We start from the raw sequence: 26,207 nt of genomic DNA on the forward strand, positions 1-26,207 counted from the left end.
TCAAACTGATGTAGTTGTCATATCATCCCCAAACTACACACCAAACCTTCAAATCATGAAGTTACATTGCATTAATTACCATAGGGCGCGCCTAAACACTACTTTTATCTACATCTGACTTCCCTGTGGGATCTATCTAGCATTTACTACGCAGTCCTCTCTGTCATGGCTGTGGTCTAATCTTCTTTCTACCTCAATCAAACGACTGTGAAGTTCCACCCACGATGTCTCTGATTAATTTCACATTGCCCTTCTCTTAAGTTTAAAAAGGAGTTAACGTTGGCACTGCTGGCTGTACCATCACTGCTGTCATCCCCAACCACTAATGCCTTCACATTCTCGACTAATTTATCTACCTCCCTTTTCAAAATTAAATTGTTTTCCTGTGTCCTTAATGTTAATGCCTAACTTATCTTCCACATCTTATATGGAAGTACTGTGGGATGTAATCTGTAACTGATCTTTTATTTGTTTGCTCATTCCGCTATGATATCTTGCAGCACTTTTTTGACATGCCCTTCAACATCTTCTCATAATGTAATCTGTTCAACTTCTATGGTTTCAACAGTTTCTCAATCCTATTAAATTTTGCTTCTTGTTTGATGCAGAGTTCTTTCACGTAGCGTGACAACTATATTTCGTTCATCATGAGAATAAACCTGATGTAAACAAACACAAATGCGATGATTTCAAAAATGGTTCAAATGGCTCTGAGCACTATGGGACTCAACATCTTAGGTCATAAGTCCCCTAGAACTTAGAACTACTTAAACCTAACTAACCTAAGGACATCACACACACCCATGCCCGAGGCAGGATTCGAACCTGTGACCGTAGCAGTCCCGCGGTTCTGGACTGCAGCGCCAGAACCACACGGCCACCACGGCCGGCAAACGCGATGATTGGTCAGAAGCCGTAGAATACGTACACTTGTGTTGTTACACTCCCAGAATTAGGTCCTGCTTGTGTATTAGGTATCTTATTACTAAGTTACATTAAGTAAAACTTTGAGATATTCAAATGCATTAACAACCATCGACGATTTTCTTAATCATGCTTTAGTCACGTAGTTTTTATTTCAAAAATCGTGTACGGTCACAGCCTCTGCAGCATTGTACTCTAATTGCCGCGCTGTTAATGCGTAGTATGAAAATGGCTGAGGCTGCTTTCTGTTCCGTAGTGAAACACACGTGTCGAACACAGTTAAAAAGTACTGAGAAATAGGTTGTTCTTAATGTTTTCCAGAAATTTACCGAGATAATCGGCTTTGAAGTTTTCCCAGCGTTGCATATAATGCAGTTGATAAACCAACTCACATTGAATGTGTAGTGCAGTCGGTAGCGTAATGGAATGTAAAGCAAAAGCGGCTATTCGTGCGTTTGTGAAAATTTCTCCAGTATCATTTTTTTCTTCTCGCTCAATTTGAAATACCTACATCTCGTAATTATGAAACTCATCATCATTTTTTATGAATAATGCACGGCCTCTTGTTTCTAATTACATATTGGATGCGAAATTCCTTTTTCCGTTTCAAACACAAATTCTTAATTATCGATGTTATATGAAAGACTGTTCATAAAAGTTGTTTAAATTAAGAAAACATAACAATTTAATTTTCAAGGCAAAAATGAAAAACCAAATCCTCTTTATTTGGACTATGTCCATCGTTTTGTAACACACATGAAAAACAATCATTTTCACAGCATCAAGCACATCATACAAGTGCTTCATTGTTACATTTGCTACTGTACCATAAGAATATATACCCAACAGAACTGATCTGGAGCCAAAGTGTGGGATTTAGCCCGAGAAGTGACAAGACAAGCTGCCAGACGTACTGGAACTAACACATGTAGCTTTTTCACTCGTCACTGCCGAACGCTGGCGGGATATACAGGATGAAAAGTATTTAAACCGACATACTCTGGGAGGCTGTAGGTGGCATCAAAACAAATGTTTTTCCCTAATATCATTTTTTCCTATGAGGATTTTTTAAACCGGTGGAGGCCTTATTACGCTCTTCAATTGTTAGAGGCCGTATTACGATCTTCAGTTGTTAGAGGGCGTATTACGCTCTTCAGTTGTAGGCAACTGCTGTCCACCAGTGTAGTAGTGCATTATCTGCGTTTACTAATGGAGTGATACACCTGGGGTGAGTACACTGATGTGGTTGGTGCATACTACGTAGCGCACCACAACGGACAAGCTGCACAGCGGGTTTATCAACAACAATATCCTAATCGCCGTATCCCGCATCATACGACCTTTGCTGCTGTGTACCAACATCTGCGTGAGACCGGGTCATTTAGCAGATTACCTGGACAGGGACGCCGTCGCACGGTAAGATCGCTGCAACTTGAGGAAGCTGTCTTGTAGCATGTGGAGCAGGATCCTTCAATCAGCACTCGTGCAATTGCACGTAACATGGGGACGAATCAGACGAATGTAAGAACAGTCATTCGAGTGCAATTTTTACGTCCATTTCACTTGCAGAGTGTCCACAACCTGGAACCAGTTGATTATCCACCCAGAGCATAGTTTTCGCGGTGGTACCTGGAACAGTGTGAAATGTATCCTACATTTCCATCCTCTGCGTTATTTAGCGATAAAGCAACGTTGGGGCGTGATGGAGTCTTCAATATGCACAATTCGCATTTTTGGAGTGAGGATAACCAACATACCATAGTTACTAGCGCTCATCAAGTGCGGTTCTTCGTTAATGTGTGGGTCGGTGTTGTTGAGGACTGTTTAATTGGGGTGTATCTGCTACCTAGGCCATTAAATGGCAGGTAATATTACAATTTTCTCACCAGAGCATTGCCAGAATTGCTGGAAGACGTTCCGCTCCCTACAATACAACACATGTGGTTCCACATGACGGGGTGCCAGCACATTTCAGTCACCGTATGCGTCGATTCCTGGCCCGATGGTTCCCAGAAAGGTGGATTGGCAGAGGTGGTCCTGTACCACGGCCTGCTCAGTCCCCAAATATTTCCCCTCTGGACTTTTTTGTGTGGGGCGAGATGTACAACCTTGTTTATGCAACTCCTGTTGCATCAGAAGAGATTCTGGTAGCCCGGATAGTAGCAGCAGCAGGAACAATTCAGGATATTCCTGGGGTTTTTGCCTGTGTCAGACAGAACATGATCCGACATATTAACCTTTGTTTACGTGTCAATGGAGGCATTTTTGACAATTTACTGTAATTGAAATAGGGTTGTGTTAATATGTTGCCTCTTGGTCATAAAAAAATTGAAAAGTGTTTGTTGGTTTAGTTACTTCGCCACCAGAGAAATCTTCCTCTACCGGTTTAAATATTCCTCATAAGAAGAAATGACATTAGGGAAAAATATTTGTTTTGATGTCCCCTACAATCTCCCAGAGTTTGTCATTTAAATACTTTTCACTCTGTAGAACGGCTCGTCATAAAAGGAGAAAATTCTGTGCCTGGCTGGCTTCGTGGATTCTGTTGTTGATAGATTCGTTATCCACGTAACAGGTGACACTTCGAGAATTGAAATGTATTTCTCGGATTTGGATAAGGAAGGAGCTAAGAGATTACCAGACGACTGACTGTAAGTAATACCTTCAGTGACTTCAATGTTTAACTATACGGCGAAATCCTTGAATATTCTCTTATGTTACACACAGATTACGCAGAAAAATTACCCTGTGGTTAAGTCAGAAATTTTCATCATTCTTGTTTTAGTTATAATAGTTCGTTATCTAAAAACGATAACGTGTTGCGGTTTTTGTCTAGTCGTATAAGGAGCGTATTGTGGAAGATTTGCAGTGTATTATTTCATGCTGCTTAAAAATTAAATGGCATTCGAAGCTGTATTGTTCCTCTGCTCGTCTCATTTTACATCAACTGACCGGTCAGTGCTAAATGAAATGCGTCAGTAAAGCTGTTGTTCCGTATAATCGCTAAATCGACGTGCGCGTGACCACAGCACAAAACGTGCCCTATTATCGTACTTGACAGTACTCGCGACAGCTAGGGTGCAGTCCCACGTGAAACTGAAATCCAATGAGGTTCCAGCATCTACATGTACCTGGTTACTCTGCAATTCACGCTTAAGTGCCTGGCAGAGGGTTCATGGAATTATTTTCATACTACTTCTTTACCATTCCACTCTCGAATGGCGGGTGGGAAAAAGGAACACCTGAATCTTTCCGTTCGAGTCCTGATTTCTCTTATTTTATTATGATGATCATTTCTCCCTACATAGGTGGGTGTCAATAAAATATTTTCGCATTCGGAAGAGAAAATTGGTGGTTGAAATTTCGTAAATAGATCTCGCCGTAAAGAGAACCGCCTTTGTTTCAATAACTGCCACTCCAACTCGCGTATCCTATCAGTGACACTCTCACCCCTACTGCGCGATAACACGAAACTAGCTGCCCTTATTTGCACTTTTTCAATGTCCTCTGTCAATCCTACCTGGTAAGGGTCCCACACCGCGCAGCAATATTCCAGCAGACGACGGACAAGTGTAATGAAGGCTGTCTCTTTAGTGGGTTTGTCGCATCTTCTAAGTGTTCTGCCAACAAAGTGCAGACTTTGTTTCTCCTTCTCCTCAATATTATCTGAGTGGTCTTTCCAATTTAAGTTGCTCGTAATAGTAATTCCTAGGTATTTAGGCGAATTGACAACCCTTATATTTGTGCGATTTATCGTATACCCAAAACGCGGAAGAATATATAGTGGCCGGCCGGAGTGGCTGTGCGTTTCTAGGCGCTACAGTCTGGAACCGAGCGACCGCTATGGTCGCAGGTTCGAATCCTGCCTCGGGCATGGATGTGTGTGATGTCCTTAGGTTAGTTAGGTTTAAGTAGTTCTAAGTTCTAGGCGACTGATGACCTCAGAAGTTAAGTCGCATAGTGCTCAAAGCCATTTGAACCATTTGAATATATAGTGCAATGTTTACATCTGGTTTATTCTTATGATGAACGGATTATAGTATGAACTGGCCTGAACATGCTTCACAGCTCTTCAGAAAATTGCAGATTGTATCATATTTCAAAAGCTGCGATAAATAGGGACAGTCTCTGCATTTCAAAATGCAATTTTTAAAAATATTTTCTCCGGATCATTTTTAAAAAATACTTGTTGGAAAACAAACTTTATCGCTTCACCCTCTCGAATACGCAGTGACGTAAAGTAATTAATACGTTTCAACCCATTGTTTGTCTTTCTTGTTTGCGGTAATGTATGCCTCCCCCCCCCCCAATTCAGTGATGTTTACTTTCTTTATTAAGAACTGTAGGAAGTTCTTTGATTCCCCAACTTTCTCTAGAAAAGGCACTTAGTTCAAAGATCTAAAGAGTTGTTGGTAGTTGTCTTTGGGATTGTTGCCGTATAAGGACGAGAGTGGTTTTCGAGCGTGGGTGGACAGTTCAGAAATTTGGGAGGAACGGTTTTGCACGTGCTTGTGTAAAGTGTGGTTAATTTAAAAGCACATTTATTTTTCCATGATGACTGCACAAACTGGCGCTGGCGATTCCAGAAAGACCCAAGCGGGTGCTTATAAAGATAAGAGAAAACCAGCAGACGTTCGCGAGAGCAATATAAATGCTGCCAAAGGTATGCCCAAAGTTACTCTGCCGAAGTTATTTGTCGCAACTTCTTACAAGTGAGACATATATCTGATTCTGAAAAATCTTAATTTTATTACTCGGATTCCCAGTGCCCGTTACAGTCTTTATTGAAATAAAAATTGGGCTAGTGTGATGCTGGACACCCATTCCAACATGAAATCTTGGTTGAGGCGACAGACGTCTCTGTAGCTAGCCATGGTTGAAGTTAGCTTGAATCAGTGTGGTCGATATAAAAACTAAAGGTAAATTCAGAAGACAAACATTAGATAACGAACAGGCCACCGAACGACTTTTTGATGCATAATAACGCCCCAGTGACAGTGGGAAGTATTATAGTATTGAAGACAGTCGCACATGTAGTAGATATCGCGGAAGATACGGATTGTGAAACTTAAAGTAGTTTTTTTTTTTTTCTTGTCTACAAATTAGGTTATTTGATGTGTCGACACTTGATCGTTACACAAGATCAAGTAAGCAGATTTGTAGACGAGAACCTGCATCAGTACTGTGAGCTTGATGTTATGAATCAATTGTAAAGTGGCCAAATCAGTGATTGATTGGGCCCATCAAGCAACACAGATGAGTAGTAAACACTTTTAAGTTAAGATTCATTCATTGTCAGGAAACACTATTTGGCGTGTTTGGCAGTCCTCATTGTGTTTGCTTTGAAGACTGTGGTATTTTATATGGTTTCACTTCGTTGTCTTGTGGACTTAACTGTCGTGGTGCTGTAGATGCAGTGAATGAAGGATTCATCTATCTTAACAAAGTAGATCTAGTTAGAATTCTGTTTGAAGTAGATAACCAAACACGTTACAGAGACTTGTTCACTGAACAGTACATGCAGCTAAAATAAAAAAAAAAATTGGTTTCTGTTGATCTGCTGTTTACAAAACTACCTTATAACACAATTTCCATGCAGCCTTGACATCCGAGCCTAGAGTTTAGAGTGGACCTCTATTGTGATGTGAATATCCTCAGCAAGCTCCCACTTAACGTAAAGTATGAGAATACTCAAATTCAAAATGAAGTCCCCCCCCCCCCCCCCCAAAAAAAAAAAAAAAGCCTTAGTACATCTGTACGTGAAAATTATATTCATGTTAGTGGCACAAGAAGTAACAGTTTTAATTTATACAGGACGTTGTTCTTATGGTAAATAAGTCACTGTAGACTTTTAATAGTTGATTTGTTTATGGACATTAAGAAGTAACCAGCAGCCACATGCAACAGAGGAAGCTCCAGCTTTTTTTTCTTAGTAGCAGCATTCCAATTAATTTTGTAGCTACAGTTAGTCCAAATATGTTAAACTGCTGTAACAGTAGTAAATTATTAGTGCTGTTTCTAACAGATACTACACATTGATGTTGTTTACCCTGACTCATTTCATATCCTTGAAGGTTCTCTATAATTAGATCTGCTGGACACAAATTATGTATGAAACAAGTAGTTGATCCATGTTACTTAACACTACCTCAGTCAAAATCAGAGTTGCACACTTTATGTAGAAAAATGTATTATGGTGAGAATAGTTTCAGCTTATATGCTGCTCTGATAGAAAGCCATGTCAAAAATTTATGCAGTATCAACTACTACACGACTGAACACCATACAGGAAATTAAATTAATTAAGAAGTAAACAGGAACAATGTTGTTAATCCACAAAGAAAGGTAAAGGGAGGAGGGGGGGGGGGGATGTGGAAGTAGACATGGGTAGAGAAATTTGACTTTTGCAGGAAATAAAAATTTAGAAAAATTATATTCATTAGTTATTTACTTCCATGTTTAGTCACTCATTGGTGAATTTCTTTTATGACTGACACAATGGCTCAATGTGACAAAAGCTACAAGAACTAATATAATAAATTGTGGAAGTGCTAAATAGATGTTAATTAGTTGCATTTCAAAACTGCATAATCACTCTAAGAATACTTAAGTTTTTTAAAAAATATGTTTGAACAGTGGATTATCATCATGTTATAAACTTACATTTGTCTGTTGAGATCAACAGACTCTCTTGCAAACATTGTATTTGAGATGACTGTAAAGCACTTGATGGCTCAAAATGTAGTAAATTCCCTTTCCTTCTCCTGATGAAGAATTTTAAATTTTCTTAAAGTTGCTCTGTTTCTGTCTGTCAGACTCAATTGTGGTGTTGAGTAATTGACACCGTCATTCAACATGAAAGAAAACTCGTGCAAACATTTCCCCAAATCAAATAACTCAACAGCTTCTTATAAATGTAAACCAGACAAATGAGGCAAAAGACCTAACATTCAGAGGCAAGGGCACCTGGAAATGAGTCAGTTCTCAGCTCCTTTAGTGAAGGAGAGCTGAAAAAGCCATAGGAGAAAAGTAAGAATGACAAGGACCTGGCTTGGATGACAAATAGAACAGACAAATGAACTCAGACTAAGAACACAGAAAAGGCTTGTGGAACTCTACGATAACTGCTTAAAACAGAATAACAAACCAAAAGTGTGGACGGAAACCTAGATAATTGCTGTTGTAAAATTGGAGAAAGAGCTTTCCAACCCTCAAAGCTATTGGACTAGCACTAGCACATTATTATACTGTCTATATAAGATGTTTGAACGAATGCTTTTGAACTGTCTGTTACTGAAGACTGATAGTGTACAAGAAAAGGCCAGTTTCGGACTACAAACAAAATGTGCAGCACAAATGTCTTATGCAGCACATAGAGGGTAGATTTGAAAGGGGAGACATGTCTCGTGTCCTAAAGGTCCCCACTTGACCACCTCCAATTTTGATGAAAATTTTTCAATATATAAGATTACTGCTCCATGAATAACTTGTTGAGGCCATTAACCACCTTTTTGTGGAGCCTACTTTTCTGACATTGTGAGTTGAATGAGTAATTTGTAAAGTTTGTTTTACCATTGCTCAGGATCCAAGGGACCTATCATGATGAAACTTAGCGATCCAGTGCAACTTTTTGTTGCAATGGCTTAGTTGTAGAACAAAGCTCAAGTTATGGTAAATTTATCGTAATGTGCTATCAAAGTTGATCATAAATGTTGTCATAACAAATTTGGACTGTGTTTTATCAGCATGTGTCTATTGAAAGAACTTTAGTCATCTATGATCCGTCAAAAATTTGTGTGTGTATCAGCTTGACTGTCCAACTAATTACTTTTCAACATGTACTCAAAAAATTTTAGTTAATTTTCCAACACTTTCGAGTGGGATCACTCAAATCTCATTTCTCTAGGCACCGTGAAAAGAGCTCATTTTGTCTTAGCAGGGAAAGTGTGTTTCATTTTTGTGACAGACAAGTTTAGAGACAACGATGATGGTAAAAGCGTTCTTTGACTGTGATGGCGAAGGGCACTTTTGTGTGGTGAAGACTGTTCAGATTTAATGTGTGCATTTTGAATGATGTAAAGTCTGTTGTTATTACTAGTTAAATGTGTTTTTTCTGGGGGAAAAAAATTTCAAATTATCTCAAAGAATTTCCGGGGCACAGCAAGGATTAGTAAACCAAAGAAGTGAAACATGTTTTATTGAAGATACACAAAAATATGCTTTCATAACAGAGCGATACTTCCAGTATGAATTTCTACAGAAATCCCACTGTAACCATTTTGGTGCAAAAAACCTTTCTGTAAAACTGGATTTGTGGATTATTAATGTGGAAACAGCAAGTCAGTTGTAAGCTGTGACAAAGCAGTGCGAAACTTGGTCAGAAGCTTTGTTCAACTGTAGAAAACAATTTTCAGCAAAGAAAGCAGAAAAGTCTGTGTCAATCCCAGTCAGAAGACGAACCCGAATTAGCATTACCGGCAGAATCAAACACTCAGTACAAATGGAACTGCTTTTGGGGCTACCCCTCTAAATTTAGCGTTTCAGAGAGGACGGTGAAAGCAGCTAGAAAGTTAAAGGCAAAGATGGTTTATTTTTGACACTGCCGAAGAGCAACTGGCCAGAAGATTCCAAATGTTGTAAAAGAAAGAGTAGTAACATTTCTTTCCAAAATGAAGAATTTAGGCAAATTTTCCCAGGAAAAAAGGACTGCGTTTCAATTAGAATAAATAGAAATAAAGTTTTGATGTATGAATAATTTGAGACAAATGTTTGCCACATATTGACTTCAGCACAGGCCCGAAATTGGATTTTCCAAATTCTGTGAGTTGAGGCCAAAATTGTGCATTGCTGCAGGAACTTACTGAGTCTGTGTTTGCACTATACATAAAAACCTAGAATTGATACTTGCAAGCAGTCCTATAACAGCAGATTACAAGAGTCTGATTGCTAAAATAGTGTGTTATTTGGAATCCAAAGACTGCATGCTTCCTTGGTGAGAGACATTTGTCCAGAAAAACAACTTTCAAAAAGTTTTTAGAAAGCAGTTTTGAGGACAGTGGTCCAGATGATACCATTGAGTGCAAACAATGGGTTCACACTGATGGGTTGGAAACCAAGCAGATGACCACTGAAGATTTTATGGAAAAATCTTGATTTCAAAGATTTTCAAGCTTTCTGCTAATTATATTGCAAAGCACCAAAGTAAGCTTCTAAATTCCACAAAGGAATGCCTTAAGCTTACTGAACTGATCAGATTAATTGATTTTGCCAAAAGTTATTCATTGTCTAAGATGCAGCTCAAGGTTTTCGTTTGGCTGGCAGTCAAGTAACTTTACACCAATTTGTTATGTACTTTAGAAATAACATATAGGCATCAGCATCATCAGCTACTATGTCATAAGTGAATGCTTGAAGCAAGACACAGTTGCTGTACATGCTTTTTTAATTAAACTAATAGAAGAGCTAAAGTGTCACACACATTTGCTACTTCAGTGATGATGGGTCAGCAACACAGTATAAAAGTGTCAATTTCCTGAATCTTTGCAACCATCAAAATGACCTTGAAATCTCAGCTGAATGGACCTTTTTTTTCTGCAAGCCATGGAAACTTTCCATGTGGTGGAGTTGGATGGACTGAAAAGTGCCTGGCAGCAAGAGCAAGCCTTCAGAGACCAACTGAGGACCAGATTTTGACACAAACCAATTTGTTTAAATACTGCTCAAAGAATACCAGTGGAATCCAGTTAATTTTTGTTTCAAGCATTAAAAACTGAACAGGGAGAAAGCTTCAAAAAATGGCTGCACAGTATCAGGAACAAGAGATAATCATCACTCTGTGCCATTAAATGAAAAGTAAGGTTGCATTAGAAGTGTACCCAAAGATATAAAATTGTTTTGTGCCAAATGTTGACTGAGGTCAAAGAATGATTTCTTATGGAAATATTGCAGCCTTACAACCAGGCCAATACATTACCTATATTTATGATGGAAAGTGGTGGATTGGCAATGTCTCAAAAGTTTCAGATGAAGAAAATGTCAGTTTCTTGCATCCAAATGGACCTGCACATTCATTCTGCTGGCCAGCCAGGCAGAACTTGGATTCCCGACCAACACATTATTTCTGTCATTCCAGCTCCATCAACAACAAGAATGGGCTGACAGTACAGCTTGTAATTGATATTAACAACACATTTAAACAACTGAATCAATGAGAACTGAAAAATTACGACTTGGGAACCATAACAGCAAGTTTGGTAGTGGCAAAGTGAGCATGGACCAATGAAAGTTTCTGCAAATGTAGTTGCCCAACCACACTACTTGTGGAGCTGTAATTTAGTGAGGGTCCATATAAGTCCTGTATGCACATCCTGTAAAAATTTCATCAAAAGTCAAGCTAATGGAGTGGGGAGCGTATCTAAATTTAGGCCACTTGACATGGAATGGCCCAGGGGTAAGGTTACTGGAGCGGTATTAATGAATCTTTCATCTGCTTACGATACAATTCAACACTGCATAATGCTCCACAGAACCTATTTGCTGACCCAGAACTAGGCTTCTGTAGAATAATTGGCACTTTACTTTGCAATCAAAGATTCTGTGTTGAATTCCAGGGAAAAGGCAGATTTTGGAGGAACACAAAAAAATACGGACAACTGAGGGGAGTATATTGGCACTGGTGCTCATCAACATTTACACAAATGATCAGCCAAGACCTAATCCATGTGAAAGTTTCATATATGCTGATGATGACCTTACTTTGACTGTATATACAGATGATGATGATGATGATGATGATGATGAGGAAACAGAACAGGTACTGACAACAGATCTCTCGTGCAGTGAGGAGGAGTTGTTCAAGTCACAAGAAAATCCTGTGGCAGTTGCTCATTTCTGGGCAGAAACTGTTTTATTTCAGTTTTGATGTGTGTGTATGTGTAAATTTGTTCTATTTCCTTACCTGAAATTGTAAATTAAGACTCCTATGTGTCTGCTTAGAACTCGAGAACATAAAATAAATAAATTTGATTTTTCAAATATTGTCATGAAATGGAAACACTTGATGTTGAAGGCATTGGGGCAGTATTGTTGCTAAATAGAACTGAGCACCTTCAGTGGCTTTTGAATCTTTGTCTGATCTGTAATGATAAATCTTTGATTCCAGTAATATTGAAATTTAAATATTGCACTTTTTATTTTCCATTTATTTGTTTCTTTATGCATCCTTTGGCAGTTACTATAATTGTCAACAAAATTTACATGTCATTTAGGTAATCCTTGACAGTATGGTATAAAATCACTTTTCTTACAGATCATTTTTAGCCTGTCCCTGAAAGCATGCATTTCACTTTTGCCTTTGATTACTTGCAGAAGTTTTTTGTCTAATTTAATTATATTATACAGCACACTATTGGTTTTTTCGTACTGAGATGTGAGGTTCCACATTTCTGTAGAGACCTGTTCATTGGGTACAGGTTGATATCTTTCAGTTTGTATATTCTGCTGGTTTGTTCCCCAGAAATTTATGCCATAATTCTATAATGAATGCATTCAAAATATGGTGTTCTAGTGCATGAGGTAAGCAGTAACAGGCGTAGTCAGCATTGGTTCGGTAGTCATTCAGTTAGCTCCCCTTTCACTTCAGAGAGTCTTACCTTTGGATTTTTCAGCTTATTTGGGAACTAATACGGTTGAATTTTTTATGTGTAAGGTTAATTTATTGCCTTCTATCGACCTGCATACATACTCGATTGTTTAGTTTTTTGTTTACTCCACTTGGTATCTCATCACTGATTATAATACTAGCTTCATCAGCAAACAGTACCGTTTTGCTGTGTTTTACATTTTGGAGGAAATCAGTGATATAGCCTGTATCAAGAAGAGTATTGGGCCCTGTACACTTCCACAGAGACTCCAATATTAATGTATTCTATGTTAGCAATGTGTGTTATAGTAGATTTGAGTTTATTCAAGAGATCTCCACATACTGCACTTTGTTTTTCAGTTACGAATGAAAACATTATTTACTTCTTATTTCGTGTATGCCATTTATGTAGCAGAATCGTGTTTATACTGTATTAAAATCATTCGTAAAGTAAAGGAAGATCTCTGTAATATGATCTTTATGCGGTACTTTTACTGAACCTGAAACCAGACTCTTCTTCACACATTAGAATACATGTTGTTAAGTAGGCTGTGAGTCTGTTTTTCATTATGGTTCTATTGTTTTAGGAAATAATGACAGTAAACAGAATGGCCTATAATTTTCTGGGTTGCCTTTCTTATGTAGGGGCAGGACTTGTGCATACTTAAGTGTTTCTGGACAGCAACCTGTGGTGAAAGATTCATTTATGATGTCAGCTGAAGGGTCTTTGATATTGTCTATACACCCAATCAGCAATTATATGGATACTTCATCTGTACCTGCTGAGGTTATTTTGTTAGGCTGTACTCGACAATCCATAATTCATCTCAGTGGTGGGTCACAGCATTAGTATGTTTGGAACATAGTTCAATGTTTGTACACGTTCTCTCTTGTCAAATTTCTGCTGTAACTTGTAGCCTATATTGGTGAAGTCCGGATTCACAAAGTTTTTTTGGGATCATGTTTTGTGGCACTAGTCGGGTAAAATTGCATGTTCACTTGTTTCACTTTTTTGTATTTGTTTCCAGTTTGGTGACATGTCAGGCTACTTTGATTTTGTTTTTGTCTTCATTTTAAATTACAATGAGGCAGAAAGGCTAACCACTCAATAACCTCGGAAGCTGAAAGTCTTAGTGCTGCTGGTAGAAGCACATTAAGTAGAAAATAGTAATTTTCATTTTTGGAATGTATTGTATTTTCTTCAGAGGGGAAGTTGGGGAAGTTTGGAAAGGGGGGACAGGTGATATACCCATCTCTTATGTAGAGAGGGTTACGCTAAAGTTTCTAATCTTGTAGATTAACAGCACTGTGTTAGCTGAAGCAGTGATGAAGGATTGGGTATGGGCTCACAATTGTGAAATGACAATAGAACAGGACAAGACAATGTATTTTGTAAATGGTACACTTTATACGTACATTCATTCATTCGTTTAAGGATTAAAGAGCATGAAACTTGTCACTCTAAATGTTCTGGCAGTCTTCACATACCTGCTCTTAATTCAGTCTTCAAAATCCCCCCCCCCCCCCCCGATCTCATTCTGTTTTTTCTACTTTTTATCTCTCAGTTGACTTCCTTGCTTCTGTTTTCAGTTTGTCTGTGTTATAATATGTCGCATCCATCTCCCCTCCCCTGCTTTGCTGTTTTCTGTCCATTTCCATTTTCTTACAGAAGCAAGTGTCAAAACATTATGGGAACTAGAAGTTATGCAGTTATTCTTCTTTTAGTGTCTTTTGTCAGTGTGTATTGTGAACCTGTTTTAGCAGTACATGTAATTCAACACTACTATGCAATTATGCAGTGTCAGTATTCACTTTAACGTAGATGCTAAATTCAGAACACTCATAAATAAATTTTATTTTCTTTATTGCCTAAAAGGGAATGTGGAAGGTCTCTTTAAAAGAAATTGTGTGTTTCAGCTAGATTTCTCAAAAGTTTACTGATTTTTTTTTTTTTTCCAGCTGTTGCTGATGCTATACGCACAAGCTTGGGGCCACGAGGCATGGACAAAATGGTGAGCAGTTTTGTTCTTCTGATTTACTTTTGTTCCCAGTGTCTTAGCATAACACTTGGAAAAGAGCAGTTTAGTGTGGAACTTTGAGATGATTTGGTAGTGATGTAAGGAGAGTTTACAGTTTTGCATGCCACTGTTACCAGTAGTAATGTCAGGTCTTGTCTGGATTACAGTCAAAGCCTTCCAAATCATTGAAAAGATCCAACAGATGTTGCACATCACATACTGTCTAGTCAGTCCAGCTATCTTCGTAGCTTCAGGGCATTGGAGAGTGAGGATAAAGCATTCAGACATCCCGAGAAGTTCCAAAGCAGTCTGACAGTGTAAGACATAAGGTACAAGCTAAGTGAAGGAAGAAAAGTTTGAAAAATGTCTCATTGCTGTAAGGGGAGTGCCAGAACTGGATCAGTGCTATTTATGAAGTGATAACGGTGTAACTAGTATTTTTAAGCCAAGTGCACTGCTCAGAATTGTGTGTGTCAGACTCTTTGGAGAAGGATCTTGGAAAAGATTATGTTTTAATAATGGAGAGTGCATGTAAACTTCTTGGGTCATAACCTCAATTATACAGGCACTTTGCTGAGGCTGCTCATCACACTAGTGTGAAGATCATCTCACTGTTTGAATTCTGTGATAAGCCCCGAATGAAGCATTATGTGGAAAATCACTCAAGGGAGAGAGGCATTTCCACATCTGTGTGATTAAAGTATTGCCTGTCACTCAGTTGCATCATACGTGGCGTAGTTACTATCTGACTGCTTCTTGTAAGAGAATAACTAAAGGGCTAATTGCCAGAAGTGTGTAGTCTAGTCTGACCATCCCAGTGATTTACAATGTGTTCACTAGGCCATTTTTAGTGTAAATTCATCCAAAAGATGATGCTGCAACTTGGAAAAAGTGAAGGATTGTAAAGAAAATGCATTTAGGGCCATCCCCTGCAATCTCATGGGGAATGGTATGGTGACCATCCCACAATTTAGTAATATTTGGTACCTGTGCACAGCTCGTGGTCTAGTGGCTAGCATTGCTGCTTCTGGATCATGGGGTCCCAGGTTCAATTTCCGGCTGGGTTGGGGATTTCTCTGCCCGGGGACTGGGTGTTTGTGTTGTTCTCATCATTTCATCATCATCACTGCATTGTGTAAAAATTGGGACTTCGTATGGGCACTGATGACCGCGCAGTTGAGCACCCCACAAACCAAACATTGTCGTAATATTTGGTACATGGATAGCTACATGTTGTAATAGTAAATTTGCCAAATAGCACTGTCCTAACTCTGTTTTTGATAATTTCAGGTTTGAAGGCTTAAGGGTGTGTATCCAGTCATTAGTCAGGCACCAAATTCCCTATTTTCAGTAATGTTTTGACTTAGACCTCGGTTTGTATGCATTTAGTTTGTAGGCAAATAAGTTGATGTAGCATATAAAAAGTAGAACACATCATACAGATTTTTATGAAAAATGTTGAAAAACACTTTTTCAGTTCAGTGCTTTAAATTTATGGTTTTTTAAGAAGTCATAACTTTGCACTGGGAAACAGTACAGACCTCAGCTTGTGCACTGTAACTCTTTAGTCCTGGTATTAAGAATAACTAACAGTGAAAAACATTTGGCATTCATCAACATCTGCATCATACTCTAGCCATCTAATGGTGTGTGACGGAGGGTACTTCCGGTACCACTATCTGATCCCCCAACCCTGTTCCACTCGCAAAGGTGGTTCATGGGAAGAATGATTCTCGGTAAGCCTCTGTATTGGCTCTAACTTCTCGATTTACTCCTTGTGGTCAATACGCAAGATGTATGTGGGGAGGAAGTAATACGTTGTCTGACTCCTCCTGAAAAGCGCTGTCCCGAAATTTCAATAGTAAATCTCCCCATGATGCACAATGTCTCTCGTAATGTCTGCCAGTGGAGTTTGTTTAGTATCTCCATAATGCTCTCTCACCAGCTAAACGATCCCATGATGAGATGCACCGCTCTTCGTTGGATCTTCTCTATCAGTTCTACCTGATAGGATCCCAGATAGGTAAACAGTACTCAAGAATTGGGCGAACAAGCGCCTTATAAGCCACTTCTTTCGTGGATGTGTTACATTTCCTTAAAATTCCTCCGATGATTCTGAGTCTTGTGTCTGTTTTTCCCACTATCTGTTTTATATGATCACTCCACTTAGGGTTGCTCTGGATAGTTATGCCTAGATATTTTACGGCAGATGCTGCCTCCAGCTGTTTGTCATCAATAGTACATTTATTTACGTTCAGGGTCAACTGCCAGAGTCTGCACCATTCATCAATTCTCTGCAGGTCATTCTGAAAATTCTTATCTTCTGGTGTTGCTACTGTGGTATAATGAATTGCATCATCTGCGAATAGCCTTAAAGAGCATCCAACGCTTTCTACTAGATAATTTATATATATATATATGGTGAACAGCAACGGTTCTATCACACTTCCCTGTGGTATTCCGGATATTACCTTTGCATCTGTCGATTTAGTTCCGTTAAGAGCGACCTGTTGAGTTCTATCTCCAAGAAAGTCTTGAACCCAGTCGCAGGTCTGCTCCAATACTCCATAAGCTCATATTTTTTTCATTAAATGGCAATGCAGGACGGTATCAAATGCCTTACTGAAATGAAGGAACACAGCATCAACCTGTGCGCCGTTGTCCACTGTGCTGTGGATCTCGTGAAGGAGCAGTGCGAGAGTTTCACAGGATCTTTGTTTGCGGGATCCACAGTGATTTTTATAGAGGAGCTGTTCATTTTCCAAGAATGTCATAATTCTTAGGCGTAAAACATGTTCCATATTTCCACAACAGATTGACGTGAATGATATAGGTCTATAATTGTGTGGATCCGTCTTAAGGCCTTTCTTAAAAACAGGAATTACCTGTGCTTTTTTTTCCAGTCGTTAGGTACCTTTTGTTGCTCAAGCGATCTACGATAAATTACTGCTAGAAGGGGAGCAAGTTCTTTCACATAATCTTTATAGAATCTTATAGGTATCTCATCTGGTCCTGGAGCCTTTCTGCTACTAAGCGATTGTAGCTGCTTTTTCAATTCCGTGATCCGTTATCTCAATATCTGCCATTTTGATGTTCGCACGATGATTGAAAAGAGGGACAGTGTTAAGATCTTCTGCGGTGAAACAACTTTGAAAGAGAAAATTCAGTATTTTGGCCTTCTCTCTATTATCTTCCGTTTTGGTGCCGTTGTGGTTGCTGAGAGAATGAATAGATGATTTTGACCCACTTACTGATTTTACATATGATCATAATCTCTTAGGGTTTTTACTCACGTCAGTTGACAATGTCTTACTTTCGAAATCATTGAACTCTTCTCCCATTGCTCTCCTCACGCTCATTTTCGCTTTGTTTAGCTTTGTCTGTCAGCTGTGTTTTTACTTGTCATGAATCTGAGATGAAGTGCTCTTTGTCTATGTAGTGCTTTTCTAATATGGCTATTAAACCATGGTGAATCTTTCCCATCCCTTAAAACCTTACTCGGAACATACTTGTCTAGGGCATATTGAATGATGCATTTCAGTTTTTTTCCATTTCTTCTCCACATCTTCATCATCATCACTGAATATTTGATGCTGCCTGTTGAGATATTCTGAAATTTGTATCCTGTCGCCCTTGCTGAACAAATATATCTTCCTACCTTTCTTAACATCCCTTGTAGGACCCGTCATCATAGATGCTGTCACAGCATTATGCTCACTGATACCTTCCTCTACATTAACTGATTCGATAAGTTCAGGTCTGTTTGTTGACGGGAGGTCTAAGAAGTTAACCCTCATGAGTTGGTTCTCTAACTATCTGCTCAAGGTAATTTTCAGACAAGACATCCAGAACAATACCATACGATTCCCTGTGTCTGGCACCAGTTTTGATGGTATAACACTTCAGATACCTGGCAATTTGAAGTCACCCCCTATTACAACAGCATGATCAGGAAAATTGCTAATAATATTCTGCAAGCTCTGTCTGAAGTGCTCTACAACTACAGATCCTTACACAGGTGGTCTATAAAAGCATCTGATCACCTTTTTTGACCACTCTTTGATACTCAATTTCACCCAGATTAATTCACATTTGGAATCCATGAAACCTTGCTAGATTTTATCGAATTTTTTACTGCAATAAACATGCCACCACCATTGGCAACTATCCTACCCTTACGATGAACATTCCAGTCTGAACTTAGGATTTCGTTGTCATTGACATCTTGCTTCAACCAGTTTTCTGTTTCCGTTGTCGTTGGTGTTTCTTACCTTCGCTTAAAGGTGACTCTGGAGCAGTTGAATCTCATCTTGATTTTTTATTTGCTGAAATGTTTACAAATCTGGTAGCAATCTTGGCTGCAAAGAATAATATCATAACTCACTTTATTCACTGGCAAAGATTAAATAAAAGTGCCAATTACGCATACCATCTAAATTCACTACCACAGGGAATTGGTAAATAAAAACCATGTGCACTTCTTGAAAAACTGTTCATAAAAATATTTGTGGTTGACCTATAGTTCAGAACTGTAAAAAGGTGAGAGCGGAAAACACTTTTCATTTTTACTAATGCATATGTTGTATTTCACTGTTTAGTGTCTTTTCAATGTAAAGAATTAAGACACAGCTTGGATGCACAGATGTACTGATGTATTCTTATTCTGTTAATATGAATTAACAGACAAATTAAGTGAAACAAAAGAATATATATATATATATATATATATATATATATATATATATATATATATATATATATATATATATATATGGTTATAATAGAAGGAAACATTCCACGAAGGAAAAATATATATATATATATATATATATATATATATATATATAATTTTTTTTTTGCCTTGCATGTAACATTGCTTTCCTTGCCATCATCCAGAAACAAAATGCGTTCTCTTAAAGATGAGATACAAGATTTTTTCGTAAAACATATTGTCAAGTTTATTCAACCATGCATTGTGACTTTGTTATAACAGGACATCATCTTACCCACTAGATCATGGATAGAAATGTGATTCATCAGGAGACATGCAGTTAATCTCAAAGTCTTTAAAAGCATGTGATGGTCACCCTAGGATCCACCAGAATATCTTGAATGTACATGGAATGACCTTTTAGAGCCTTCTATCAAAAACATCAGAAGACCTAGTAAAGAAAAGATGAATTTCTCAAATACAGTCAGGAAAATGAAAATGTAAAGGGAACGTCGGTAGAATGATATGCGTATCAGAACATCATATGGGAATTGCTGAAATTGAACAAATTTATTTTGACGGATACAGGCTAATATCATACTGCTGTAGGAAATGCAAAAAAAAAAAAGGGGGAGTAACTGTATATGCAAAAAATGAAGTTTCAGGCTCTTCAAACTAATGAATATTGTATTTTTTTTTCAATGCTGTGCAACAATAGTGGACCAGAAACACACAAGTTCATACTACTGATAGTTTACAGACCACCTGCAGGAAGTATCTTCTTAAAGCAGTTAGAAGCAGTTTTAGCAAAGTTATGCAGATTTAACTAAACAACAGTTATTGTGTGTGGAGATTTTAATGTTGATTTTCTGTCAGAGAGTACTGACTGATGTCAGGTAGTGTTCTTGACATCAAACTTACAGGTGTTTTCCATAGCAAAATTCTCTGCTTTGATGTAAGGACATAGTGCAGTAGCTATAGAAGTTTCTTGTTAGATCCAGTAACTTGCAGAGACTGGGATGTAATATCTTGGTCAGTGGTTTATAATAATGTGATAGTCAAATGTTAATAAAATTTACTGACAGTTTAGGAACAGATCATAGAAGAAAGATATTGTCACAGAATCAGAAACAATGACTTCATCACAGTGTTAAATGCTGGGCAGAAATTTATAAAGCAGGCAGTGACGGAAATTTAACTCTTTCTTCAACATATTCCTACAGCACATTGCTTGATTTATTTCTTTATTAACCCACAAAACAGTTTACATTGTATGGATTTCGCCATTCAGAACAATTAACAGCTTAAGATCTTCTTGGCTTACAGCCATGTCAGGTGGTTAAAATCCCACAAGCTTCGGGAATTTTAACCACCTGATGGGGCTAGAAACCTGGGCAGATTTTATTCATATCACTGTGAGACCACGCATTCAAACAGCTAGCTTCAAATTAATTTCTTGCACATTAATTGTTGATGTCTTTTCTTGTTATCAAATTACATGTGTTTCTTACTCATAGGTAATTATTATTTTATATGAGACAGAAAGCTTTAAATCATGTTTTTCCTTAAAACAAATATGGGCAATCGGGGGATTAAAATACCTTATGCTAGGAAGAAAGAACCCTATGTGATTGAGAACAATCACTAGTCAAGATTTGAGATTCTGTTAGCACCAGTATTGTAAAATTCTTCAATCGGTCTTTAAGAAAGCAAAAGTCATACACAGTGCTCACAGAATAACACTCTAAAGCAAAACCTATTTGGATCAGTCATGTGCCTGGTGATACATGTTGAGCTTTTGCAGTCTTGTAAAGATAAATTATTTTGATGGTAATTACTGCTAGTGGTGTACAAATCATTCATTAAACAGTGTAATAGTGTGTTTTTTAAGCTTAATATTAAAATTATCATTCAGTGTCCAGCAAATAGTGTTTTCACTTATGTATGTTCAACCTTTACATGAGATGTGAGATACTGCTAGGGATGTGACTAGATACAAATGAAATATCATCTTTCAAGAAAAGACAAGTAAGAGATGTATTTCAAAAATGAACAAAATGTTTCCAGAATTTATTTACTTAGATACCATCTTTCATATCTCGTGCATGAAATATCAGTTTTTGGAGGCATTGAATCACAGACAGGCACAATGAAAAAGACTGAGAAAATATTGAGCTCACAACACCGCCTCTATGTGGTGAGTAGTACTCTGTTTACATATTGTGATTCCACCCAGGATTTCCCATTGTTCGAAGTATCAATTTTGGTTGTTTTACAAATATGATAGCTGCTTCTGTCCATCTCTTCTCGCTGGTTTGCACCTTTCACCAATAATTCTTTCAGTACATACTGAAATGCTGTGAACAGAAAGAAAAGCACATAGGATACATCTCTTGTTTTTTATGCATATATTGCCACTTCAGATGTATTTTTTTCGCAAAAAATGTCATTCATTAATTTTCTTTGAATTTTTAAAATTTATGTAGTTTCTGACTAGGAATTAGCCTTGAAGATACTGTTTATCGCATTGAATTTATCTTTAGCTTCTCTTTTTGTCCAGTTATATGAATTCTCCCATTCATTTTTTTATATATCTATATTAAGGCCTCATGTTTTCATCAGACTAATTATCAGAATCACTTTCAGTATTATTTGTTCAAATTTAAGGGGTACACATGAACAAAATACTTTCATAAATCCCAAACTTTGCAGGTCTTTTACAGTAACTGAAATATAAAAAGCTGGATGATGTAGCTGAATGTAATTTTCCAGGTCGTCTTATGTATCGTGGAGTATCTGCATATTAGAGTTTCTATATACTCTAGATATTTCTATTTTTCGTTATAAATATTTGTGTTTCATGTGACTGAGCCAGTTTTGAAAAACTTGAAGATCTTATGACATTTCTGTCTTGTGGGTCTTAGTACTGGTGATTCAGAGTGGCTCAATGCATCTGACACTGCTAACTTGAGTGAGTAAGCAGCACAACCCAGAGGAACAACGATACACATAACGTGTGTCAACAGTGACAAAGCATTTTGTCACTAATTGCCATTCAGAAACAAATGTTTCAACACATTGGGCAATATTTTCAGAAGTTTGCCAATCAGCAATGTGCAGAGTGGTCATAATGGCATGCTGTACTTTGTGCTGCATAAAAAGTGCACTGTCATTGTTAAAAAAAACCTTGTGTTAATATGTAGGTCCACATGCCCACAAACCTTGTGTTAATATGTAGGTCCACATGCCCACAGTCGGTACAATTTATTTGGGTTTGGCTTGTCTATTGCCAGTAACTTCACAGTATAACTGGTCCTTGGTGGTTTTTGAGGCGTGCAAATGGTCAGTACTGTAAATTGTTCCTCTCACTTCTTCGAACGACTGAGGTCACGAAGTGGCTACGAAATCAAGCTTGTTAAGGTCATCCTGATTCAGGATGCTGAGACGGTTTCTTCAAAAACACTGCATATTCAGTTGGAATGTGTTTCTGATTCTAATGACATCATTGTCAACAGGATATACAAACCTAATGGTACTTTTTTACTATTTTGGTAAGGTGTTTTTATCTTTTTGAATGCACTTGCACTCTGAAATGTTGTGCCAAAGAGATGATCACATCCATCTGTGCATATGACAATTCATTGTGCAAGCAGGAACAAGGACTTTTGTGACAGAGCAAAAATGTTAAAGGGGAGAGAATCTTGGATGAAATGAACATAAGCATAAGGAGAAACTGTTGGTGATATTTGAATCCAAAAGCAAACGAGGAAAAGTCAGTCCTAATCTGCCTGGATAGCTGTGCATGTTAAAGCACCACTTCCAGGATGTGAAAGAGTCTGCTGAATCGAATGTATCCAGCAGATTGATGACAGGGTTGGTGTACCAGCCAACTTGGATGTGGCCTTTAGGCTATTTCCTGTATACCACTAGGTGAATACCAGGCTAGTACAAAAGTCCCGCATCATTTACTTGCAGGTTGTATACAAGGTGGAATCCAAAATTTTCAGGACTGGTGCTGCCATCTGGAAAGTAGTAGTAGTAGTAGTAGTAGTAGTAGTAGTAGTAGAAGATCTTTCCACCACTAGGTGGTGAGAGCTGCACATCTGATGAGCCAGTGTGCGAAGTGGCATTCAGCTGGGAGGACATGTTGCGTGTCCACAGTGATTTCCATCTCTGTGTTTGGTGTGTGGCGATTTTATGATGGATCCGTGAACAGAACAGAGCGTGTGTATCAAATTCTGTGCGAATCTCGGGGGAAAGTGCTACCTAGTTTCTTGCAATGATTCATCAAGTGTTTGGGGGGACAGAGCATGAGCTGTACGCATGTGTTTAAGTGGCATGCTCGGTTCAGGGCCGGCCGTACAGGTGTCAAAGATGATGCTCACACTGGAAGGCCCGTTACTCTCACAATGCCAGACATTGTTGCCAAACTACAACAGTTGGTTTGTGTGGATTGATGTCGAACCATTCAAGACCTTGCGGATGAAGTGGGTATTGGTTAAGGGACATGTCAACAAATGTTGACTGATGAATTGGGCATGCATCTTGTCGCAGCAAAATTTGTGCCAAGGATCTTGACTGCTGATCAGAAGGCACAGCGTGTTGAAGTGTGCACGGACCTCTGTCGGACTGCATCTGATGGTCCAACCTTCTTGTCACGGGTTATCACCGGCGACGAGAGCCGAATTTACAGTTATGACCCAGAGACAAAGGAACAATTATCCTAGTGGAAGAGCCCGGGCTCCCCAAGACCCAAAAAAGCAAGACAGGTGAAGAGCAAAGTTAGGAGCATGATCATCGTTTTCTTTGGTACCAAGGGAATTGTGTGCAAAGAATTCGTCTCGTCCAACCAAACCATGAATTCTGCGTACTACTGTAACGTTTTGTGACGACTCCGTGAAAATGTGCGGTGATGACGGCCCAAACTTTGGCATCAAGGGAACTGGCTGCTGAATCATGACAACGCGCCCTATCACACATACTTTCTCAGCAGGACATTCTTGGAAAAAAAAAACAACGTGGCAGTTGCACCCCACCCATCATACTCGCCAGATTTGGCACCTTGCGACTTCACGCTATTCCCAGAACTGAAACTCAAGTAGAAAGGCCATTGGTTCGACACTCTAGAGAGGATTCAAGAAGCATTGCTGGCAGTGATAAACACCCTCAAAGAACAGGACTCCCAGAAAAACTTTTGACCAGTGGCAGAAGCGCTGGGACTGGTGTGTAAGTGCGGATGGGAACTACTTTGTGATGCTGACATTAGTCCAAAGGTGAGGTTTTCAACAGATGGCAGTACCAGTCCCAAAAATTTTGGACAGCACCTCATACCCCCGGGGACAACTGGGAAATCCGGGGAAAACCTTGGAATTTTTCATTGTTTTAGTTTTCAGTTAAATTTTTGTCATTTTGATGGGTAAGAACTGATACTCTAACAAAGGATTTTACTTTAGCCCGCTACTGCAGAATAATACTGTAGCAATAAAACGTAAATGAGAGAATAGAACCAAAATAAAACTTCAATTGCAAAGAAAATGCACTATTTACAACAGCAAAACACAATGTACATAAAAGCAGCATAATGTTTCACAGACTAAGCAATACTTCATAACAGCAAACTGCTTTCACTGCATCTTTCTCGTAGGCCGCGTTTCAATGAGTGTGACTTCACAGTTGTTTATATTTCAAACAGGTGGTGGGAAAATGTTGCGATTGGTGGTTTGAGAGGCATTACTTTCAAAATAAATTTCATTTTAAGCAACATGAATTATGTTACATGCTAGAATGTGCAATGAATTTCTTAAATCATGGAGTGTTAGACTCATTCAAAATTTAACACTGAGGACCAGGTACCTAGAAAAATTTCAGCCCATTACTTAAAATTTTACTGCCACATCTGTGTTTCGTCTCTTAAAGGGCAACACGCACTAAAAAAACCTAGTTTGAAGGTGAGTTTTCATCTCTCTTTCACTTCATCCATGTTGATAAATATTACATGTGAGAGCTTAGTTTTTCTGTGGTAGCTGCATGTATGCATATTAATTTAAACCATTAATTTTCTAATTTGTGTGTTTGCACTATTTGCCACTGATGTTGTTTGCTGATTGGGTCACATGTCCTATCACTCTGAATATCTGCTGTGATTGGCTGGCGAGATCACGTGACATGAGCTACAATTGCTGGGGGAAAGTGTGTTGCAGGCTAGATTTCAGTGTTTTGGAAGCTATTGTGTGGTATTTGGTGGAGTTTGTATTTATACTTCTGTAATATAAAAACATAAACTGTAAATGTTGAACAAATACTAACAAAGAGATAGAGGTGCTGGCCAGTACTTACCTCAGCTCAGTACAGCTGATAGATACACAAAACAGAACAGAAAATTTACATTCCTAGCTTTCGGAACTTTGTTCCTTCGTCAGGGAGGAGAGAGGGGAAAAAAAGGGAAGAAGGGAAAGTGGATTCAGTTACTCACAACCCAGGTTATGAAGCAACAGGGAAAGGTAAACAGGTAGGGTAGCAAGGATGGAGGCATGGTTGTCACTGGAAAGCCAAAGATATTCTACTGTTAAGTACTGTGCCAGCTGCAAACCAAAGAGGATGCATACAGAAGTAAAGAGGTATATAGTATAAAAATAAACACAACTATGTATGATAAAAAGATGTGTGAATGGCTGAAGAGGAGAGGGAAAAAGGAGAAGACTGTAGAGTAAATGGGAGTGAGGTTGGTTAATGTAGGTTCAGTCCAGGGGGATGGCGGGATGAAAGGATGTGGTGGAGTGAAGTTCCCATCTCGGCAGTTCCGAGGGACTGGTGTTGGGTGGGAGAAGCCAAATGGCACATATGTTGTAGCAGGTTCCTAGATCCCTAAAATTATGCTGGACGACATGCTCTGCTACTGGGTATTGGACATCTC

At 38.5% G+C, this 26,207-nt stretch overlaps 1 protein-coding gene across 1 annotated transcript in view; it reads left to right on the forward strand.

Annotated features, from left to right (window-relative positions):
- Window positions 1-5,321: 5,321 nt before the first annotated feature.
- The window catches only part of LOC126091869 (T-complex protein 1 subunit delta), a 109,243-nt gene continuing 88,357 nt past the window's right edge, over window positions 5,322-26,207 (forward strand). Inside the window, exons 1-2 of the mRNA XM_049907153.1 lie at window positions 5,322-5,587; window positions 14,525-14,577. Coding sequence (XP_049763110.1) covers window positions 5,476-5,587; window positions 14,525-14,577 — 165 coding nt within the window. The 5' untranslated portion in view covers window positions 5,322-5,475. The remainder of the gene's footprint in view (window positions 5,588-14,524; window positions 14,578-26,207) is intronic.

Source organism: Schistocerca cancellata, chromosome 7 (genome assembly GCF_023864275.1).
Source record: "Schistocerca cancellata isolate TAMUIC-IGC-003103 chromosome 7, iqSchCanc2.1, whole genome shotgun sequence".
NCBI classification, from domain to species: Eukaryota; Metazoa; Arthropoda; class Insecta; order Orthoptera; family Acrididae; genus Schistocerca; species Schistocerca cancellata.